The sequence below is a fragment of the Homarus americanus genome, unplaced genomic scaffold (genome assembly GCF_018991925.1).
Source record: "Homarus americanus isolate GMGI-L3 unplaced genomic scaffold, GMGI_Hamer_2.0 scaffold36188, whole genome shotgun sequence".
NCBI classification, from domain to species: domain Eukaryota; kingdom Metazoa; phylum Arthropoda; class Malacostraca; order Decapoda; family Nephropidae; genus Homarus; species Homarus americanus.
This window is the reverse complement of record NW_024718183.1, coordinates 4434554-4458825: the sequence shown is the minus strand read 5'-3', so window position 1 is coordinate 4458825 and position 24272 is coordinate 4434554. Positions and strand designations below refer to the sequence as shown.

The 24272-nt window shown below is 42.1% G+C and overlaps 2 protein-coding genes across 11 annotated transcripts in view; one reads left to right on the top strand and one right to left on the bottom strand.

Moving 5' to 3' along the window:
* LOC121859270 (ninein-like) overlaps nucleotides 1-24272 on the top strand; it is a 76865-nt gene that overhangs the window by 26872 nt on the left and 25721 nt on the right. For all 5 annotated transcript variants that reach the window (XM_042356034.1, XM_042356038.1, XM_042356037.1 and 2 more), the window contains exon 7: nucleotides 21835-22074. In XM_042356034.1, the coding sequence (XP_042211968.1) occupies nucleotides 21835-22074 (240 nt within the window). The remainder of the gene's footprint in view (nucleotides 1-21834; nucleotides 22075-24272) is intronic.
* LOC121859271 (XK-related protein 6-like) lies at nucleotides 174-19983 on the bottom strand. 6 transcript variants are annotated; one of them, XM_042356039.1, is made up of 11 exons: nucleotides 19803-19977; nucleotides 19500-19562; nucleotides 5958-6095; nucleotides 4892-4995; nucleotides 4197-4319; nucleotides 3534-3660; nucleotides 3128-3263; nucleotides 2734-2933; nucleotides 2371-2511; nucleotides 1375-1569; nucleotides 174-572 (listed from the first exon to the last, which is right to left on the bottom strand). In XM_042356039.1, exons 1-11 carry the CDS (start codon nucleotides 19893-19895, stop codon nucleotides 414-416), a joined length of 1479 nt encoding a protein of 492 aa, XP_042211973.1. In that variant the 5' UTR covers nucleotides 19896-19977; the 3' UTR covers nucleotides 174-413. The 6 variants fall into 6 exon arrangements, with proteins under 6 accessions (XP_042211973.1, XP_042211974.1, XP_042211975.1 ...); XM_042356044.1 differs by having other exon boundaries at nucleotides 487-572; nucleotides 1385-1569; nucleotides 19803-19983; XM_042356040.1 differs by lacking the exons at nucleotides 19500-19562; nucleotides 19803-19977 and adding an exon at nucleotides 14874-14979.

The following is a 24272-nucleotide window of genomic DNA, read 5'->3' as shown; positions in this document are numbered from 1 at the left end:
ACACCAAGCACCTCAAAAACTCCCCCAAGCTAAGTGTTATATTACTCAACCTCTTTATTTTGATGATTGAATAACAATTATTTTTATTTCAGCTAACAAAAAGTGTTAGGCAGGGCTTCAAGGGAAAAAAATGGGTGAAATTCTTGTGGCGGCTGCACCAATAAACCCTTTTTACATGTATTTTAATGTCACATTAATAACGTTTTCGCTAATAACGGTGTTTTTCAGGCACCTATTAAACGTTCTTGGTGAGAGCCTACTGTACTAATATATTATTGCAAACGTAACAAAACTCGTAACCCCTTTACAAAGATGAGCCCATACACAAGGGGTTAAGTAGTGTCGTCAGTAATACTAAATTGACTGATCAGTTGTCACCTTCAAAACCCACATAATAATTTATAGAGGAGAGATTACCGACGCCACGAGGCTTGTTCTCTGTGTTGAATTAGGTCAGTGTGATCTGGGTGGAGAAAACCGTAGTAACCGATGACACAACACAGACCCACCAACCAAAGCATCTCCACGCTGAATATCAGGCCCACCCGGAACCATTCTGGGAACATCACCATCTGTGGGAAGATACAGTTTAGTGTTGGTATCATTTATATCTGTATGTGTGCAGTAATAATATTTATGGCAGTCCAGTGATTGAGCTTTCTAAGCCCTTCTGATGTAATTTTTTCCTACCCACTTACTATAAAGCCAATAGCACCTTCATCATCAACATTTTACAGCCATTGCCCATGCTTGCATGGGTTAGCCATGGTTACCTGATGGCAGCTGTCCATGCTGCACAGTCTCCTGCAGTCTCTCCTGTCATCCTCTTAACTCTAATGCTATTTCTACAACTTCTCCCCCATGTCATTTTTGGCCTACCCCTGGCTCTCCTTCCCTCCACATTTAGGCTCATGCACCTCTAGGCCCAACTAGTCTCATCCATCCATTCTCTCCATCAACTATACTATATTAGTATACAGATATTATTTTTCCATGCAATTGCTGGCTTCTGTAATGGCCTATTCACCAAATACAGTACTGTACTGTAGTTTATTGTATTTACAAATACAGGTAAAGTGGATCATACTCATGTGAATTACTGTATTTAGAAAAGACATTGGAAAATGCAAAAACTCATGATGGTGGAGCTGTGTGCAAGGATTACTTGAGCTACTGTACAAGGTATTGTTTGTCTTACATGAGTACAGCCATTCCCTGATTATTTTTACCTTCAAACCAGCACTATGGTCCCTAAGCAGGAGAAAGGTCTAAAAAAATATGTTATATTGTTGGGAACAAATATGGTGATGCCACAGCACTTGGTCGAGTTTACTAAGTGAATGAATCGAGCATCAGATATGTATTAATACTGACCTCAACATACCAGACGGCAATAATCGCAGAGTTCTCTATGAGACAGAAGGTATAAAAGAACACCATACGTCTGCGTGAAGGTGTGTCTTTAACGTTGATGTAGCAGAAGATATGAACAAGTCCCATGACACAGTTATACAATAGTTCCAGCACTGGTCGGCCACTGCCGTTTTCTTGGGAACAGAATGTTGTTCCCTGAAAAAAATAAGGACCATTAATCACCAGCAATGACAGAGCTTTAATTAAGGTATAATACTGTACTGTCTTGAGTCTCTTTTACTCCTCAAGCAGTTTTGGCAAATAAAGATCATCAACAACTTTGTCATGAGTCTGCCTGTTGTGTGCACCTGAAACTTTTGGATTTCATATCTTGACAGTATTAATGTATTACAGTAATATCTCCGTTAGCCGGAATCCCTCAAACCCGGAACTTTCCGATAGCCGGAATTTAAATTTTCTCGGAAAATCGTTCCCAAAGCCGTAATTTTCTGGAAAATTACGGCTTTGGGAATGATTTTCCGAGGGGCACATTTTCCAGAAAATAAAGAGAAAATGTTTCCAATACTGTACCCGAAAAATTCCGGGGATGGGGGAGTTTTTTCCAGGTTTGAGAGCTGAAAATCAGGCCCATTTTCTGGAAATAACGAGAAAAATTTTCCGTTACCCGGAAAATTCTGGGGATGAGGGATATTTTTCCGGCTTTGAGAGAGTCGTCTCGTTACCCGGAAATCTCGTCTACGGAAGTGCTCTGCACCAATTGTTCCGGCTAATGGAGATATCACTGTACAGTATTTCACCACTTAACAGCTGTTTGGGCAGTTGGTCTGTTCTTTGTTACTTTGTTATGACTTATTGTTCAGTGTTGGTGCAACAGTAATGAAGGACATGATGCACCAGTTAGCATCCTTAGGGTAGTGGTGTTATCTCTAGGCTTTGCTGGATCAGGATCTATGTTGTTTGAATGAGATTTCCATAACGTTAAAGCTCATTACGTACCTGTGCGTGTAGCCAGGCAGTCATGATGAGCCAGTGGCCTATCAGGATGCACATAGCCACGACAGGATAGGGTATTACCAGATTCCCACCAGAGTCTGTCCAGCTTAGAGAAAGTGCCGTTTGAGGGTTCTGGCCTGCTGGCTGTGAGCAGGAGGAGAGTTGGGTGAGACTGACGGGAGTTATAATACTTGTACACTGCAGTTACTTCATGTTGGCTCACTATGTGAACATTGTGACTTTGTAATTACTGTACAGTGTCTTGATGGATCATTTCTCAGTACTGAACTGTATTGCTATACTGTACAGTAGCTATATAGTTATATATATTATTACAGTTTTTAAGTCAAGCAGTAATAAACTTACAAGTATTGCTGTGAATGAACCAATAGCGATTATTCTGGAGGTAATCATAGCTGCCCGCCAGAAGAGGCAGGTAGTGGTGGCACAGCAGGACAGCGGAGTCTTGTTTGGCACTGTACGACGTAGTTCATCTTGGTATGACACCAATGACCATGACATGGCAAACACGCCCAGCAAGACTTTCCATACCTGTACTGCTGTGGCTGAAGAATAATAGAAATGATTGTAAATGTGCAGCTGTTAGGTGGCACAGTACTGTTGCACACACTGTACAGTGTCGTCATTATATCAGAGACATGTTTTTATGCAAGAAATATTAACACATTGTTACAAGCCAAATACCCTGTCCTGAAAACGTAAAAGAAAAACATATAGTTAATGATCATTGTGAACTGACTCGTTGGAGAAATTTTTTCAGTGCCAATGATGATTTTAGGACTCCGGTACAACAGGAAGATTTGAAAAATAAGTTGTGGTGCATCTTGCAGGAAACTGTGCATCATGTCCAGCATGGCGGTGTCTCTTCCTATTATCTTGGGGATAAAAGAAAGGAAATACTTAAATTCTACTTTTGATTATTCTATTAAGTTAATACAGTAGTGGATGCTTGTTTTGTTTGTGTTGATTCATATCAGCTCAGAAAGACAGCTCATTGAAGGAATGCAAATTTATATCATTTAAGCAACATTCTGCTTATATATTGTTTGAGAATTCCTTTGGAATTGTGACAAGAAATGGAGTAAACCAGATAGTTATAGTTCAGTAATTGTTCCACAAAATACACTAGGGAAGGTTACACTCACCATATGCAGGACAGCATGGACCTCCCCCCTGGGTGTTCTTCTCTGTACATGAGCACCGTTGGTACCCATCTCCACGTGCTTCACCTCCCGCTTCATCTTAATGCCATACCTTAAGATATCCAGATACCTAGAATGATAAGTCAGACATAGAGTACTGTACAGTAGTGACTTACACTGGATATAAAATGGTCTGATAGGTACTGAACATGATTGATGAAATGGAGAGACCTTTAATGTTGTCCTTGGTGAAGAGTTATTATTTGACTTGTTGCATCTCTCACCCAGGTACTATTAAGTACAGTACTCTACTTGATTTAGTTTTTATTTGATTTCATCAGCCATGTATATCAACATTCAGCATTTCTTGTTGATGTAATCTTCTGTAAGTCAATACTGTTTTATGGTACTTATAACATAATAGTCTCCTGTCAATCAGCTGTCATCATCATCACCATGCTTGCGAGGGCTAGCCATGATTATCTGATGGTAGGCCTCCAAACTTCACAGGATTTTGAAGTCCCCTCTCATCAGGTTCTTATCTTTGAGGGTTATATCCTACAACCTCTTCAGCTTTCATTCTTGGCTAAGATGTAAAGAAAATTATGTAATAGAGGTAGCTAATGGGTTGAGAGTTAAAATACAGTATGTGTGTTGTGTTGTTACCGAATCAGTGGTCCAAGAAGGAGGAGATGGATGAAGACCCTGATGATGGCCTGTGAGGTGCTCATCTTGTGCAGGACGCAGTAGTCTCCCAGACAAATCTTGTTCTGCCAGTACCACAACAGACTGCAAACCAAAACCTCATTAACTACAGTTCCTTTAAGCCTGTATCGTGCTGTACTTTCTTAATCTATATTTGTAATTTGTATCGTTAAGACTAGGGTTTCTCCATTGGTCTAGTGCAGTCCTTATATGTAGAACATGTGGCAAAGTCTAGCATTATTATTCACAGTAACCATGATTAATTATTACATGATTTTCATTAATTTGGTTTTTAATGTTGACGGTGGGAAGATTTAACGCTAATGACAAAGAGTTTTATATATATACAGTACAATGATTTGAGTTGCTGCATCACTTCTATAATATTAGAGGAATAGACAGGTAAAGGTACTGTACAGGTAAACCTCATCTAACTGACTTCCTTCCCTCCATATAGTCTGTTAAGGTGGGTGGAAGGCGGTAAGATAGAGTTGACGAGGAACAATGCAAGTCAGATTTTGGTTTTCGGTGTTAGGGATGCGCTAGTGGGGGAGGAGAGTGGCGTAGGGAGGTGATAACAGCTGCGGCAATTTATCAAGGGACTTCAGGAGGTGAATAATGTTTGGTTGATGTAGGTGGGTTGGTTGGCAGCACACCTGAATATGTTGATGACAACCATGGGCAGGATGATGATGCAGAGTGTGATGATGAACCAGGTGAACAGCTCTGATTGGACGTCCTTGTTCTCCATCTTGTCTGCCTGCATAAACACGCCATGTTTTAGTGATTCCTTCCTTCTCTCATCCACCATACAAACACACCATAACTGACTGACTTCTGCAATTATCTCAAATTATCTGTCTAAATAAACATACTGATTCCTCTTAAAGCCACAGCATATGTACACTTACAATGTTTAAGCCAGTATGTATGCTTTATAATTGTACACACCTCATACACTGAACACTGTACTCTACAGTGTGCTTATTACACTATTACATATCAAACAGCATTATTCCTCCTCTTGTGATATAACAACTGTACTTCCTAGCTGTACAGTCTGGAATTACATGTTAATCAGTTGAGATTTGCTCCAGTACAGCTGTTTATTTATAATACTATACTGTACAGTACTGTGATAATAATAACTGTACCAATAATGAAAATGATATTAATAATAATATTAATACTGTACAGTAATACTTTGTAATGACAAAGTAATTTTTTAGTGTTTCTACATTTTATTGATTTGAAAGGTAAGGAAATTTTGATAAATTTATTTCATATGAAGCTTGTACAGTACTGTACTGTACAGAATATTAAACAAAAAGAGTAGCAGAAAGATTTATTACTTAAAGTAATTTATTAAAAATTTGTAGGTACTACTGTACCTGTAAAGTGTGGAGGTGTTACTTGTAATGTGTGGAGGTGTTATTTGTAAAGTGTGGAGGTGTTACTTGTAAAGTGTGGAAGTGTGACCTGTAAAGTGTGGAGGTGTTACTTGTAAAATGTGGAGGTGCTACTTGTAAAGTGTGGAGGTGTCACTTGTAAAGTGTGGAAGTGTGACTTGTAAAGTGTGGAGGTGTTACTTGTAAAGTTGGAGGAATTACTTGTAAAGTGTGGAGGTGTTACTTGTAATGTGTGGAGGTGTTACTTGTAATGTGTGTGGAGGTGTTACTTGTAAAGTGTGGAGGTGTTACTTGTAAAGTGTGGAGGCATTACCTGTTTCCAGAGGACATAGGCCAGGAGGGCATCAGAGACAATGTCCACAATGAAGAGGACGATGTTCACCACCACACCCACTGCCCCCATGAACCCGAAGGTGGTCTTGACGTGGACTGGCGGCTCCTGTAGCGACATCTGTCGGGACCACCAAACTCACTTAACCACAATCAGAAAGTTTAGTTTATTTCACAAATACCAATACAAAAGAAAATAAATGATGCTTCAAAATAGGTTAGATGACATAGTTAAACTTGTTGAAGAGTTTTAGTATGTCATTGTGTTATGCTCCCTCATGTGGAAAACCTGATGTCTACCACTGATGCAGATAATCTATGGCTTCTGCTTCTCATTTAACACTCAGTTTAAGAGAACTTTCTGATGTGGCTGCTGCAGTATGTCTTTCAGGCGTCGGTTGTTATGTTTCATGTCGTGGAGAGTGTCTGGACTACTCCTTGACACCTGCTCAGAGGCACAAGTTGTCCAATTAACCAGACTCGACCGTCGATACAAAACCCCGGGGGTTTGCGTGTAAAGAGGCAATGACAGTACAGTATATTCATGCCTTCATACACACGAGTGCTGTGCTAGAATGGTGAATTGCTGCCACGGGCCCGCAGAATTATTTACAATTACATAACATTTAACTTATTTTAAATATTACCTAACCTCAAGAAACCCCAATTTAATCTAACCTAACCCAACTTAAGCCTACCCTAACTTAACCTAACCCACCCTAACTTAACCGAACCTAACCTATCCTAACTTAACCTAACCTACCAAAACCTAACCTACCAAAACCTAACCTAACTCTAACATACTTATAAACTGATAACAAACCTAACTTTCTTGATAACCAAATCTAACTGACCTAACATAATATTACAGTAACTTAATCTAACACAGTACCAAGAATAAAGTACAGTACACAATTTTGGTGAATCGTTAGTACAGTACTAGGCAGTGGCGGACTGGCCCACCGGGATACCAGGAAATTTCCCGGTAGGCCCCAAAGTGATGGTTCCTTTGACTACGTTTTGGGATTAAGTGGGCCTTTATTTTTGGACCCTTTTGAGTGGGCCCTTTTACAAGTTTTCCCGGTAGAAAAATTTTGACCCAGTCCGCCACTGCTACTAGGGCGAAGGGATAGAGAGAGGTGTCATATTTTATTTAACACCATACAGTGTGTCTCAGACCGTATAAATTATCTATTTATTATTGCATTCGGCTCAGTGACAGTGTTGTATACGGGGACGGAAGCCTAGTACTGTACCGACACACACATTTATGGCTTATCCCCATTGTACACAGTAGTTAGTGTTTCTTCGGCTGCCCCCTCCGGTATGCCAACTGATATGACTTGTGTGTCAGCTGTGCCAGAATAACAATGATATCAAGTTGCTTCATGCTTATTTATGTCACAATTAATCCATTTACGATAGGTTGGGTTGTTTGTAAAGTCATACACAGGTGTCTGGTTGATTCTGGAGGTTTAGCTGCAGGTGGTACAGTTAGTGAGACATTCTGTTTCACTGGTTGTTTTACCCTACGTGTCCTGTGTCGTCGTGCAAGTTATGTATCCACAGTTTTAATTGTTTTCTGCATATAATTGAAGATTAACTGTTACTGTTAAACTGTTTATAATTATTTCCGGCAGTGGAGGTCATGTGCTCAGTACAGTATATTGTATAATTACTGTTAATACGATGACAGGAATTAATTATTGTTCCCTTCCATTATGGTTGAGGTATGGAAACACTCATGTCTACAGTACATTCATGTGTGTTGCTGGCCACACTGATGTTAACATTCATGTGTGTTGCTGGTTACACTGATGTCAACATTCATGTGTGTTGCTGGTAACACTGATGTCAACATTCATGTGTGTTGCTGGCCACACTGATGTTAACATTCATGTGTGTTGCTGGTTACACTGATGTCAACATTCATGTGTGTTGCTGGTAACACTGATGTCAACATTCATGTGTGTTGCTGGTAACACTGATGTTAACATTCATGTGTGTTGCTGGTTACACTGATGTTAACATTCATGTGTGTTGCTGGTTACACTGATGTTAACATTCATGTGTGTTGCTGGTTACACTGATGTTAACATTCATGTGTGTTGCTGGTAACACTGATGTCAACGTTCATGTGTGTTGCTGGCCACAGTGATGTCACATTCATGTGTGTTGCTGGTTACTGGTTACACTGATGTTTCATGTGTGTTGCTGGCCACACTGATGTCTACGTTCATGTGTGTTGCTGGCCACACTGATGTCAACATTCATGTGTGTTGCTGGCCACACTGATGTCATGTGTTACTGACACTGATGTCAACATTCATGTGTGTTGCTGGCCACACTGATGTCAACATTCATGTGTTACTGGCCACACTGATGTCAACATTCATGTGTGCTACTGGCCACACTGATGTCAACATTCATGTGTGTTGCTGGCCACACTGATGTCAACATTCATGTGTGTTGCTGGCCACACTGATGTCAACATTAAAATCTCACAACATTAAACCACTCTAATCAGCTGGTACAGTGCAGGCAGTCAGCCCAGCCGGTGTTTCCACGGGATCCAAGTCAGTTACTGTTTAATTGAACTTATTTTTTCTACATTTTTTGCGAGTTAATAAAATAAACGTCTTGAGTACACCCTGTAATAAAGTCGTTTTTCCTTGTACTGTAACTAGTAATTAAAAATATCGCTGACCGGTGGGGGGAGGGGATGAAACTCCTTAACTTGTGGTGTTGATAAGCGAGGAAAAAAGTACTTTAATTGTGTTTCAGACAATAAACTATATAATGGTCTTAAGATATATTCAGTGGCATATATACCATTGTATCCTGGTGTGATATTCGACTCACAAAATCCCTTGGTCAGACCATACACCCTGTGGGGGAAGACAACGTATCAATATTACCTTAATATACTCTACGACAAAAATGTGAAGATACGTTGATTTGAGACAACATCATTATTCAACTGAGATCAGAATTATTGCAGCTAAAAATTGGGTCATAATTAGACGCATCTTACCTTAAATGTTCGCATGTGACAACATTAACACGAAGAATAAACTGAAGAGTCGCACTAACAAAGCTTTCAAGATTGTGGGGGAGGGTGGGTGGGTGGGTTAGTGGGTGGGTGGGTGGGTGGTGGTAGAGATATTAAAGTGTTTAGGACAGATTAATTTTGAGGTTTTATCTGTTGACCTGTGCTGTTGTGTTTGATAAATGGTGATTCATCAACACCAGGTGGCTTTTATCACGAAGTTAACATGTGACCAAGGAGTGATATGACTTGATACCTGGGGGACTAAATATGATGCAGTACCTGTTTTTAATTATGTGGGAGTCATTTTTTTATACCTGTCAGTGGGTCCATTTGAAAGATAACTAACTGTGTCTGTTTAGTGTTTCTTGGCCAACGATCGCCTCGGAGAAAACACACACACACACACACACATTTGGATAGGTCAGGTTAGGTTAGGTGTTATTCTAGGTCGAATTAATAGTTATAGGCAAGTATTTATTGCAACAGCTAATTGAGAGAGAGAGAGAGAGAGAGATTGATTGATTGATTCCGCCTCTTTCGTGACATGCTAACACTGACAAGTCAGTTATAGGTACAAATATTATCCCCTTGCTGAAATGGTAACACTGCATTGGTGTATTGATTCCGACTTGCTTGATGTAGCAACACTGACGTGGGTGAAAGGAATCAATAAAGGGGATATAGATAAAGTTCTTATAATATCCGAGCAGGATAGGACTCGGAGCAACGGATTCAAGTTGGATAAGTTTAGGTTTAGGAGGGAGATAGGAAGAAACTGGTTCACAAATAGGGTGGTGGACGAGTGGAACAAGCTTAGCAACTTGTAGTAAGTGCGGGAACTCTGGAAAGTTCCAAAAGGAGGCTAGATAGATTCATGGATGATAGAGAGTGGTAGTAACTCTCGACAGGAGCTGCCATGCACAGACCAACCGGCCTATTGCAGACTCCTTATGTTCTTTTGTTCCCTCATCAACAAGAACGTACCGAAGGCAACACGTGTCCGTCAGTCCACCAGTCTTATTATTTTGTCAGTAAACATTATTGTCAAGTACTATACCAACTTTTATTTACTCCTGCCATAATGATAAAGTAGAGCAGTAGAGTGTGTTTACCAGGTAGGCCATACCTCTGTCAATATAAACAGGAGTTAATAGATGTGAAGGTCGTTACTTGCTTGTGAGGGGAGGAACAGCACTACATACAGTAATGCCATTCTTTGCCTGAGAGAGTAATATACGCCGCTAAGGTTTTATTGTTGTGGTTAATGATAATAATAATAAATTTATCAGTCATATATCTCTTTGTGTGTGTTGAAACGTCTAGTGATTTTTTTTGCCCATTGTCTCAGGAACAAGGTATAACATCGTCTTTATTCAAGACATCTTCAGAGGCAACTGAATTACATGGACCAAGAGTGGCTTAAGTACACAGGGTGACCTTACTAAACATGACGTCAGGTCATAAATACGATATCCACTAATCCGCACACCAACACCACCACACACACAAAGGAGCTTAAAAGAAAGGGCGACGTAACTAGTCATGTTAAGTCAGGTCAAAAATATGGGACCCACTAATCATTTATCCTACATCTAACTCGAATGCTTTCAAAGCATTTTTAACCTTGGGCCACTGACAAATAAATTTGTGTAACATCAGTTTTGTACTGACCATCACTAAGGTTTATATAATTCAATTCTCTAATCAAACTAACTTAAACCAGAAGTTTTTCTGTGACACATGATTTAAACACTTCTAAGCTGTTTTCCCAATCTATGTGATGATTACTGTTCCTAACATGAACGAACAGTGCACTGCTTTCAGATGCTGTTCTAATACAGTATTGTACTTGTGCTGTTTTATCAAAATTTATCTTATCCACGTTTTCATTGTGGATCTACACAAATATATATATATATATATATATATATATATATATATATATATATATATATATATATATATATATATATATATAATTTCTTTTTAAGATAATTATTTTGTAAATGTCATCGTTTAATAAATGTAATTTTTTAAAAGATAATTTTTCGTTAATATTACTCACCTTTTCGCATGGCTTATTTATTCCTAAATATAATAAATATTTTTCTTAAATTTAAAAATTAATTCATAATCAATACTTTGTGGTTGTTATGTTTTCTTATCGTAAATGACATTATTTGTTTAATAAAGGTTTCGTGGTATTTTTTCCTCATTTTTATCGGTTTGTTGTGGACTGTCTGTCGCCTGTAATCATTGTTGATAATATGCTTGCGTCCTTATCAACATTGTTGTGAGGTAATTGAGTTTTATTCTATTCCCTCGAGAGACGTAGAGCGACCTGATAGAGGTGTATAAATGGAAGTCAGGGCTAAACAAAGGGGACATTACAAAGGTACTCAAACTATCCAACCAGGAGCGAACTCGTAACGATGGTTTAAAATTAGACAAATTTAGATTTAGGCGTGAAATAGGTAAACACTGGTTTGGAAACAGAGTAGTGGATGAATGGAACAAGTTACCAAACATCATCATTAACTCGAATACGCTGGATAGCTTCAAACATAGGTTGGATGCTTATATGAGCAATAGGGGTTGGGTGTAAACGGGACGGCCCAGTATGGGTCAATAGGCCCGCTGCAGTGTCCTCCATTCTTATGTTAGTGTTATAACGATATGTTCTTTTATGTATTTTTTCCCTACTGTGTGGTTTGGTCACATGTATATCTTGTTATTGTTGTAACTTATCAGGGGGGTGTTGCTACCCTGTCAGGTGTATGTGAGGGAGTAAGAAGTACGTTGGCTTGGTACACACACACACACACACACACACACAATGTTATCACCTTATCATCAGCGTGGTCTTCTCATTGGTGTTAATAGAACCGTAGTTTAAGTCCCCATTTGTGTTTGTACCGTGTGTTAGTCGTAGGTGAGGCAGGGTCCGCTTTTAACCTAATCTAATCTAACCTAGTTTAGTTTAACCTAATGTAATTAATTCTGAACCAAATTAACCTAATTTAATCTAATCTAATCTAATTTAATTTAACCTAATCAAGCCTGATCAAAATTAAGCTAACCTAACCTAATTTAATCAAACCTGATCTAAATTAAGCTAACCCAACCCCTACAGGTAGCATTAAACATTGAGGTGTGTGTATATAATAAGCTGGGGGTGTCTAATCTTCAGGTAACCAGACTTGAGTTTCACCTTTGATGTCTGTTTGGATACCTGGAGAAATATATTAGTTGATTATGTAAATACTTTGTGTGTGTGTGTGTGTGTGTGTGTGTGTGTGTGTGCAGTTATTCATACCTTCTTGCTGTTAGATGACATACATACATACGCATATAATTATGCTCTCTACACACACACACACACAATGTCACAACAATCAACACACACCACCACCACACACACACACACCACCACCACCACCCCACCCGACCCCACCCCACCCCAACACCACCAACACGACCAACATCAACATCACCGACCACCAATACCGAACACACACACACACACACACAATATTTACAATAGACGGGATGTTTAGGTTAGGTCATAATGTGTAACTGTTGTACAATATAGTCCACGTCACGACTAACGCAAGACCCTGGTTGTGACTCTTGGGTAATATAACACTATGTAAAGGTATTATATTGCCCTACTGTATGTCTGCCTCACCCGCCAGGTTTGCAAGGAGGTTTATGTAGGGCAGTGGATTTTGTAGAACAGTGGATTTTATAGGAGAGTGGATTTTGTAGAGCAGTGGATTTGTAGAGCAGTGATTTGTAGAACAGTGGATTTTATCGGAGAGTGGATTTAGACAGGATAGAACAGTGATTTATAGAAGTGGATTAGAGCAGGATTTGTAGAACAGTGATTAGAGAGTGATTTGGACAGGATTTTGTAGAACAGTGATTTATAGAAGTGGTTTAGAGCAGATAGAACAGATTTGTAGAGAGGATTTTGTAGAGCAGGATTTGTAGAACAGGATTTTAGAGAGTGATTTTGTAGAGCAGGATTTGTAGAACAGTGATTTTAGAGAGTGATTTTAGAGCAGTGGATTTTGTAGAACAGTGGATTTTATAGGAGAGTGGATTTTGTAGAGCAGTGGATTTTGTATGTTAGGTCTCTCTCTACAGTTATATACAGTAGTTTGGATACAGCTGAAACATCATTCTGTTATTGTTATGAAATACAGTTTTGTCGTATGAATAACTACGTCATTGATATACTAAATACAGTTTTGTCGTATGAATAACTACGTCATTGATATACTAAATACAGTTTTGTCGTATGAATAACTACGTCATTGATACACTAAATACAGTTTTGTCGTATGAATAACTACGTCATTGATACACTAAATACAGTTTTGTCGTATGAATAACTACGTCATTGATACACTAAATACAGTTTTGTCGTATGAATAACTACGTCATTGATACACTGAATACATTATATGAAACATGGAGTGGAGTTCCTGGATGAAAGAAATGTTTTGGTGGAGCAGCAATGACAAGATGAGACTTACTGTGAGGTGGTGTGTTGGGTGGCGGCGTTGTGGTGACCTCATTCACTGTTGTGTTGACCTCTAAGCACCAGCACCACACACTTCACTCTTACACCTGCCAGGCTTTCGTCACTGTTGTTTACACTTCATTTACAGCTGACAGGTTTAATGTTGTTTGTACTTCACTTGCAACTGTTAGGTTCACTTTACTGTTGTTTACACTTCACACTTACACCTGCCAGGTTCACTTCACTGTTGCTTACACTTCACACTTACACCTGCCAGGCTCACTTCACTGTTGTTTACACTTCACACTTACACCTGCCAGGCTCACTTTACTGTTGTTTACGCTTCACACACCTGCCTGGTTCACTTCACTGTTGTTTACACTTCACACACCTGCCAGGTTCACTTCACTGATCATGTGGCTCTCGTTCATAAGTCACATCTTAATGGTGGGCACAAACACGCAGTACTGTACGTTGTTGGCACTGGGATGTACTTCAAGGTGGAGTTTGGTCACTGTCTAAGTTCACTGTTTTCAGGCCGTGGTGGGGTGAAGGAGGAGTAGAGATGTTTGTCCACCCAAGAGAGACGTACACCTTGAACTTTGTCATTACCGTACCTTGATTTTTTTTTATTTTTTTTTTTACTAGACTAATCGTTTCCTTTCGTTCACTAGACCTGTGGGCCGTGGTCTCTTACGTAGGATAATTTAGCACAGTATTAACCATTGTAGTCAGAATCGGGGCTGGTAGAACGTCGACGTCACCACAACAAAATGTGAGTGTGTTGTGGTGTCGTGAAGGTCTGCGATGCATGGACTGACTGAGGGATGTGGGAGCTGGCTAGTGGTGGTCACAGCGAGACTAAATGACCCTCCCCCTCACCCCCCCCCCCAATACCCTCCCCCTCCTCCTAAGCCTAACTAGAATCTTTGCCTGCAGCCTTTGATAACTAGAGATAGGTAACGAAAGGTTTGTAATCGCCACTGATATGGTTAGATGTTATCAGCCAGAAATACCGTTGTTTATAAACTTGCCCACACTCACCGAGCCCTGATTAGTGTGTATTGCTTCCCAAGAAAACAAAAACATAACATGACTGATATTCACACACCTGGGGTCAGTAATCACCTGAAATATCTTATAGTGATTAGTAAATGACTTATCGAATAACAGAATGCGGGAATAAGGACAAACGTGTCTCTTCATCAGCTCAGGTGGTTAAGTTACCTGATAGGAAATAAGTGGGTTGAGGACTGAGTTGATGTAGAGGGGAGAGAGAGAGAGAGTAAGGTGATGAGAGTAATTAGTGGTTTATTTACCTGGTGTGGGGAGAGTAGGGCTTGTTGTTTATCATCGTCCATGAGGTAGTGTAGTGTGCGGCGCCACCTGGCAACTTCTATCTACAACTGCCTGCCCAGGTAACCCTCAGGCTACCTGGTCTCCCTCCCTCTTGTTGCTCCTCCTCCCTCTTCTTCCCTCATTCCATTGCTCCTCCTCTTTCTCTCCCTCCTCCCCTACACTCTTCTTCCTCATTCCATTACTCTTCCTCCTTCCTCACTCCCCTTCCTTCCTCATACCATTGCTGTTCCTCCCCCCTATCCCTCTGGCTCCTCCCCCCTATCCCTCTGGCTCCTCCCCCCTACCCCTCTTGTCTCACCAGGCATCGCTCACTACCTGGTTTATGACGCTGCAACCATCTTTATCGTTCAGGCGTCGAGTGATAAGCCTTAACACAGCCGTTGGTGGAGATGAAGAAGAGTTATAATAATAATAATAATTAACGGTTTATTGAAAGAGCATAGCAGTCAGAAGGCTGAAAATATACAGTTACATAATTGGGGAATGGGTTTCGATTTACAAATAATATACAAGTAACATAAGTGACACAAATAAGACATATAATAACTAGATGGGGAAAAACTCAAACTACAGGGCATTTCAACATAGTGACAGTGCAAGAAGTTGTATTTACTGGGAGTGAATACACTGGTTTATTACAAGTTATTGATAATTTTTTTACAAAGGTTGGGACTGGGCTGTTTTTATAGCGATCAGTTCGTGCTCGTATGGGCTGGATGCGGTTGTGGTGTTGAACAACATTTCGCGGACGAGGGATATAGTGTGGAAGTAGGAGCCGGTGTCGAGGATGGTGCAGAAGCTTCTCACCAAATTTGCAGGTGAGGTCGTGGTGATGGTCAGAGAGAGCCGAAAGGGTCAGTGTGTTGAGCGCTTCTTGATATGTGGAGTAGGAAGGGGAGAGAATAATCTAGCATGCCCTCTTTTGCACTTTATCGAGGTGTTTACGTTGTGTGGCATTTAGGGAGGAAGACCAGGTAGGGGAGGCATAGGTGAGCTTGGGAAGTATGAATGTTGTGTAAACACTGAGGAGCTCGGGGGCAGGAACTCTGAGGGACTTGAGTCGGCGGAGGAGGTGGAGACGGAAACTGGAGGATTTGACAACTTCACTGACGTGTGGTTTCCAATTTAGTTTGTTGTCTATGGTGACGCCGAGGAGCTTCAGTGGAGTTCTCAACCTGGAGTGTGTTGGGGCCTAAGGTAATGGAAGGTGTGTGGGGGAGTTTCTCCCCTTCCTTCTCTCTTCTCCCCTCCTTTCTCTCTCGTCTCCCCTCCCTTCTCTCGTCCCCCCTCCCTTCTCTTCTCCCCTCCTTTCTCTCTCTCGTCTCCCTCCTTTCTCTCGTCTCCCCTCCCTTCTGCCCTCCTCTCTTCCCTCCTCTCTCGTCTCCCTCCTTCTCTCGTCTCCCCCTCCTTCTCTCTCCCTCCTTTCTCTCTCGTCTCCCCCTCCCTTCTGTCTCCCTCTCTTCCCCTCCCTTCTCTCTCGTCTCCCCTCCCTTCTCCCTCCTCTCTTCTCCCTCCTTTCTCTCTCGTCTCCTCCCTTCTCTCTTCTTCCCTCCCATCTCTCGTCTCCCCTCCTCTCTCTTCCTCCTTCCCTCTCTCTCCCTCCCTCCCCCCTCCCTCCCATGTCACTAGCGCTGAAAACCAAATGTTGTGCCCCTGATAGTTCCCCATGTATTGGTGGGTGGGGTAGTACCATAGTGCTTGATGGCTTTGGGGGGGTATTAACAGGGGCGGATCCAGGAATATTTAAAGGGGGTCCAAGAAGTTGTGGGGGGGGGCTAAGACCTGTAGAAATTTAAATCTGGCCAATATCACGGGTATTTTGAGGCCATGCGCACTTGAAGTCAGTAGTAAATACTTTCACGGTACAAAATGCCTGAGTACAGTACTGAATTAAAGAAAGAGTATTGAAAACTTGGTGAAAGACGGGGTCCGGACTCCAGGACCCCCTCTGGATCCGCCCTTGGTGTAAAGGAGGAAGTGATGGTGAAGATTTAAGATTTGTTTCAAGATATAATTTTCTCGTGTGTGGCCTTATTTTGTGTTTTGGTTAGGTTGGGTTAGGTTAGGTCAGATTATGTCGGATAGGTTAGATTATGTCAGGAGGTTAGCTCAGATTATGTCGGGTTAGGTTAGCTCAGATTATGTCGGGTTAGGGTTAGATTATGTCGGGTTAGGTTAGCTCAGATTATGTCAGGTTAGGTTAGATTATGTCGGGTTGGGTTAGGTTAGTTAACCAGGCTAGCTAGTGTCACGAGGATCACTCTTTAGGTGTGATAAGCTGGGGTGTTTAATCTTCATGTGGTCCCTATTGCTAACTGTTTTTTGCCCGTTACACCTCCACTCCCCACCTGTTAGGGTCATACAGGTGTTAGGTTAGGTGAGAGGGCTTCTTCCGGGTGTTAGGTGAGGTGAGAGGGCTTTCCAGGTGTTAGGTGAGGTGAGAGGGCTTCCAGGTGTTAGGTTAGGTAAGAGGGCTTTTCTGGTGTAGGTGAGGTGAGAGGGGCTTTTCCAGGTGTTAGGGGTGAGGAGGGCTTCTTCTGGGAAAGGTGAGGTGAGAGGGGCTGCCTTGGGTAGGTGAGAGGGGCTCTTTGGGTGTTAGTGAGGGGAGAGGGCTTTTCCAGGTGTAGTTAGGTGAGGGCTTTCGGGTGTTAGGTGAGGTGAGAGGGGCTTTCCAGGGAGAGGTGTGAGGGGCCTTCCAGGTGTTAGTGAGGTGGAGAGGTCTTCCAGGTGTTAGGGGTGAGGAGGGGCTTCTTCTGGGTGTTAGGTGATGTGAGAGGGCCTCTTCTGGGTGTTAGGTGAGGTGAGAGGGACTTCTTCCAGGTATTAGGGGTGTGAGAGGGGCTTCTTCCAGGTGTTAGGTGAGGTGGAGAGGGGCTTCTTCCAGGTGTTAGGTGAGGTGAGAGGGGCTTCTTCCAGGGTGTTAGTGAGGTGGAGAGGGCTTCTTCCAGGTGTGTGGGGTGTGAGGTGAGAGGGCTTCTTCCAGGTGTTAGGTGAGGTGAGAGGGCTTTTCCGGGTGTTAGGGTGAGAGGACTTCTTCCAGGTGTTAGGTGAGGGAGAGGGCTTCTTCTGGGTGTTAGGTGAGGTGAGAGGGCTTTCTTCCAGGTGTTAGGTGAGGTGAGAGGGGCTTCTTCCAGGTGTTAGGTGAGGTGAGAGGGCTCTTCCAGGTGTGTTAGGTGAGAGGGGCTTCCAGGTGTTAGGGGTGAGAGGGACTTTCCAGGTGTTAGGTGAGAGGAGAGGGCTTTCCGGGTGTTAGGTGAGAGGACTCTTCCAGGTGTTAGGTGAGGTGAGAGGGCTTCTTCCAGGTATTAGGTGGAGGAGAGGGCTTCCAGGTGTTAGTAGGTGAGAGGGCTTTCCAGGTGTTAGGTGAGGTGAGAGGGCTTCTTCCAGGTATTAGGTGAGGTGAGAGGGCTTTTCCAGGTGTTAGGAGGTGAGAGGGGCTTCTTCCAGGTGTTAGGTGAGAGGGACTTCTTCCAGGTGTTAGGTGGAGGTGAGAGGGCTTCTTCCGTGTTAGGTGAGAGGGACTTCTTCCAGGTGTTAGTGAGGTGAGAGGGCTTTCCAGGTATTAGGGTGAGGTGAGAGGGGCTTTCCAGGTGTTAGGTGAGGGGAGAGGACTTCTTCCAGGTGTTAGGTGATGTGAGAGGGGCTTCTTCCAGGTATTATGTGAGGTGAGAGTCTTCCAGGTGTTAGGTAAGTGAGAGGGGCTTCTTCCAGATGTTAGGTGAGTGAGAGGGACTTCTTCCAGGTGTTAGGTGATGTGAGAGGGCTTCTTCCAGGTGTTAGGTGAGAGGGACTTCTTCCAGGTGTTAGGTGATGTGAGAGGAGCTTCTTCCAGGTGTTAGGTGAGAGGGACTTCTTCCAGGTGTTAGGTGATGTGAGAGGACTTCTTCCAGGTGTTAGGTGATGTGAGAGGGACTTCTTCCAGGTGTTAGGTGATGTGAGAGGGCTTCTTCCAGGTGTTAGGTGAGGTGAGAGGGCTCCTCCAGGTACAATGCATAGTGAAGGTAATATTCTACATCCTGCACACCACCAACTCCTTGTACTGTTACAACTCCTTCCTTTAACCTCCCTCCTCCCCTTCCCTTAACCTCCCTCCCTCCCTCTCCTCCCTTAACCTCTCTCCCTCCCTCTCCTCCTTAACCTCTCTCCTCCCTTCTCATTCCCTTAACCTCCCCTCCCCACCTCCCTCCCCTACCTCTCCTCCCTCTCCCCCTTCCCCCCCTTCTCCCCTTCTTCCTCCTCCCTCCCTACCAATATATATATATATATATATATATATATATATATATATATATATATATATATATATATATATATATATATATTATATATATATTCTCTCTCTCTGTCAAATATATACAGAGTTGAACACAGGTTTAGAAAGAGAGACTTGAGTGGCACAATTTAGAGAGAGAGAGAGAGAGAAACTTGAGTGAAACACAGTTTTAGAGAGAGAGAGAGAGAGAGAGACAGTGAGACACAGTTTAGAGAGAGAGGATTGGTGAACATAGATTAAAAAAGACATAAGTTTGGATAAGGATAAAGAGTAGCAAGTGTTAACAAGGACTCGACAAACAGGTGACTCTTACCTTGCGTGACCTCTCTTGTATACACCGTGGTGGGGGGGTGTCAGTCATGAACCGGACCCGGGCCTGTAGAGGAACGAGACGATCTGTTGTTGGTGTAGGCTAGGCTCTCTCTCTCTCTCTCTCTCTCTCTCTCTCTCTCTCTCTCTCTCTCTCTCTCGTGGTACCAGAGGGGGACTTCTCAGGTGTATGGACGGCATAGTTAAGGGAACACACACACACACACACTTACACACTTAGGGGGGAACACACTTAATGGGGGACACACTCAAGGTGACACTCACACACACACGCGCACACACTCACGGTAGACTTGGGTCGCTGGGTGTCGTGGTGGTGGGCCAGGTCGAGGCTAGAGGAGGACATCCACAGGTACACCACTGTCTTGTGAAGTGTCATCTTCACCACTCACACGCTATCTGGGCTCTTCCTCGTTAATCTTCTTCAAGGAACTCTACCGCCGCCTCTTAATTGCTCTGATGATCGACCCTTTCAACCACAACTCACAAATATGGCGTTCACAAATGTCATTAATTCAGTGTCACAAATCTGGACAAATATGGCGTTCACCTAATGTCAAATGGTTAACTACGGTCTCTTGGATGAATTGGGCTGTTGTTGTTTATGTCTCGTAGCTGTTAAAGGGTCGTAGTGGGGAGATAGTCAACAAGGAGAGATAATGACCATGCCACGTGACCCAGGAGAGACGCTGAGACTGACTGGCGAGGGGGAGAGACAGACTGTGGGTGACGTTAGGGCCCTGTTGCTTGGGTGACGTCACTACCTGTACCTCTCTCTCTCTCCGCTAAACGACAGGAAGTAGTGTGTTATGGAAAGATATGTACCGTAATGCTTTAAGTGTCCCGTAAGGCGTGGATAGTGTATGGGGGCGAGGCTGAGGGAGGTGCTTGTCCTGTGTGTGTGTGTGTTTAAGTAGTAGGGGAAGTTAAGGGTAGGTTTAAGTTAGGTTAGGGTAGGGTAGGTAAGGGTAGGTTTAAGTTAAGTAGGTCTAGATTAGGTTAGGTTAGTTTAGGTAAGGTTAGGTAAGTCTAGATTAGGTTAGGTTAGGAAACTCTCCAGACCAAACCGCTCAACATGAATATGAAGGACACATTCACAGTCGTGAGTATGTCAGCGGGAATGTTTTCTAAAGTAGTATGGTGACACGAAGTAACCGAACGTCTCGTGAGTGTGGATGTTGTGTAACTGATCACGGCCTTAGGGGAGTGTACATACAGGAGTTATCTTTATGTTGAGAGAGATTTTTTGGGGGGGGAGGGTGTCGTCTCAGCGAGTTGGTAGAATCACCCCGTCATTGTTTTGTGGCGTAACACCCAACTCGTCTACACGGGAATCCTTCCTTGTTATAATCATTATATATCTCTATTATCCTTTACATCCTTGTGTATTACCCCTCCTTCCTCTCTCTCTCCTCTCCCCACCTCTCCCTCTCTCTATCCCCCTCCCCTTGTTATCATCATCATCATCTATCTGTATTATCCTTGCATCCTTGTGGCTTTCCCCTCCTTCTACACTCTTCCCCGCCCTTTGTTAGTGCGTGTGTGTGTGTAGAAAAATAAACACTCATTTTAATGCTGAAATGATTAAGATACTACGATATTTATCATTTGTGTTCTGATTATTTACCCCTCAGTCTTTATTTACCGCGTAGGGTAGGTAGTAGGCAGGTACCACACAGGGAGGTACTACCGCCTGGGAAGATATTGGAAGCATAATGTGTTGTCTAATGGTAGACCCTGCTGCCATATGTGACCAAGTCCCAGGTTGATGATCTGACTTTCTGCCTCATTTACACACAATTGCAGGGTCTCAATTGTTTCTCTTACTATTGACAACACAACATACATATATCGTTTCTTACTATTAATCTTTTTTTTTTCATTTTTGTAATTCTTTATAGTTCTTTATTATTATTATTAGTGTTGTTATTATTATTATTATTATTATTATTTTATTATTTATTTTGATTATAAATTTTATTTGCAATAAATTATTATTATTCAATTTTAATTTTTTATTTTTATTAACAAATTTATTTACTAAGAATTATTATTATTATTATTATTATTATTATTATTAGTAGTAGTAGTAGTAGTAGTAGTATATTATTATTGTTGTTATTATTATTATTATTATTATTATTATTATTATTATTATTATTATTATTATTATTATTATGATTATTACATTTTCGCCCCCAGGCTCGATGTGAGTCAGTGGCCTGTGCCCTGGTGGGCTAATCCCCGTAAAAAAAAAATATATATATAAAAAGTATAGGGTCTATCAGTCTATAAAGCAAAAACTTCTCCTCCTTCAGGTACACCACTGTGGACAACATACTAGAGCTGTGGGAGTCCCTCAACATCAATAACGGGGTGAGCATACTGCGGGAGATGGGCTTCCCTCACCGGTCCCGCGAGCGACTCTCCCTCTGTGACCTGTCCGTGGCTCTAGAGGAGGAGTGTCAGATCACCGAGGACCAAGGCTCAAGCAACGCCTCCGTCTCCACCCTGCAGATGTGTGTCCTCACTTACCTCCACGACATAAAGTTCCTCAGGTGAGTGTCTCGACTGTGGGTGATTGTCTTGACTGTGGGTGAGTGTCTTGACTGTGGGTGAGTGTCTGGACTGTGGGTGAGTGTCTTGACTGTGGGTGAGTGTCTTTAAACATAGGTGTCTTGAACATGGGTGTCTTGACTGTGGCTGAGTGTCTTGACTGTGGGTGAGTGTCTCGACTGTGGGTGATTGTCTTGACTGTGGGTGAGTGTCTTTAAACATAGGTGTCTTGAACATGGGTGAGTGCATATATACCTGTACAGGGGGGTACACTGTACTTATACTGTACTGTCGTTGCAACGTAAACACCGAGAGGTTGGCCAAGACACAACACAAAGACCAACATTATCTGTATATGACCAACAGGTGAGATAAGCTTAATCAGTCTAAACCTCATTGGGATTAAAGTGATCGTTGAGTATGTGTTATGTTTGGTACAGCATGCCCTTCAAATTCGCGGGGGTTAGGTTCTCAAAATGGCCACGAAAAGCCAAATCCGCGAATAACATTTGCTGACGGGGGGTACATTTTTACTTGTGTGCAAAGAAATGGGTATTCCTTTTATGTGTTTGCCCCTAGGACAATTATTTCTTTAACACACACACACACACACAGTAAGAATAGCCCAGTCCCAAACCATTATAAAAATTATTAACAACTCGTAATTTACCAGTGTGTGTATTCACTCCCAGTCAATCTTACCTTTTTTCACTGTCACTATGTTGAAATGCCCTGTATTATAACCTTCTCCCCACTTAGTTATTATATATCATATTTGTATCACTTATGTTATTTGTAAATCAAGAGACCCATTCCCCAATTATGTAATTGCATATTTTCAGCCTTCCGGCTGCCATGCTCTTTCAATAAACCGTTAACTATTATTATTATTATTAAAATGCTTACAAATAAATAATAATGGGGAAATCCTCTCACAAATAATAAGAAACACGACAACAAAATGTAATGTAGAAAAAAATGCAAGTCTACCCTCAAGTCAACTCGGTGCTTTGTTATTAAAGTTCAATTGGTCTAGTTGCCATAAGGCGCCAGCGCCAGCTGGGTTGATACGTAGATCAAACTTACAGAATTTCTTTCGTAGCCATCTAGCCAACCCAATATGAAGGATGTCGGTAATTGTGGTGTAATACTGTATAGTTTTTCACAATACAGTCTCTCCTCAACTTACGACATATTCGACTTACGACAATCCGGACATACCCGTACGATGGCCATGGTCGTATAAAATATTTACACATTACGTATTTTCGAGTCCCGACGTTAGTGATCGCGCTGTGTACTTACAAAATGGCTGGCAAGCGTAAAAGTGAGAGTTCTTGTGGTGCTGAGAAGAAAAAGAGACCCATTTTAGAATTTCTATGTATTATTTTCGCCTTTTCGACTTACGACCAATTCAACTTATGACCTGGTCGTCGGGATGGAACCCCTGTCGTAAGTCGAGGAGAGACTGTATGTATGTAGGATGGTCTTTGCATGTAAATGAGTAAAAATAAATGAAGAAGTATTACTTATACTGTATCTACCCAAAAATACAAGTTGAAAAAAAACCATAACACCTCACAGTTTGGCCCAGTAGCCTGGTGGTTGCATTGATGAGCTAACCTAGCTACAATGACATGATTAATCACTATTAAGCACTATTCTATCAGTAAACACTATTAATAACAGTAAATCCAGTGAAATATGTCAGAGAGTGAGGAGAGTTACAACTGCAGGCAATGCACTAACTGGCAGTCACTCCTTTCACCCGCTCCCGTTGCCAAGCGTAGCCAGGCATATGTATGGGAGAAATACATGACCTTCTTTTCTCTCCTCACTTGTTTGTGCACCTTCCTGTGGCTGGACGAAGGTGGTTGAGGGCGTTTGGGAGCCATAACAAGCACGAGGAGCACAGTTGTGACAAGAGCAGAGTAGCACACGCGCAAGACGGACAAGTGTTTATCCCAAACTGAGGGGGAGCGTACGTGGGTCAGCCTCCTGGGACAAGAGAGACACCTTGCGGATGCCACAAAACTTGCGTGCTCCTCGTGCTGGCCGCAAAAATGCCGGCAACTTTAAAACTACCCGCAGACATTCTTGGGTACATCCAGGGTGTCATCCACGAATAGTAGAGGACCGCGAATTATCCGGGCATGCTGTATTTACTCTGTTTCACTGTTTGTGGCTCATTAAGGGAATT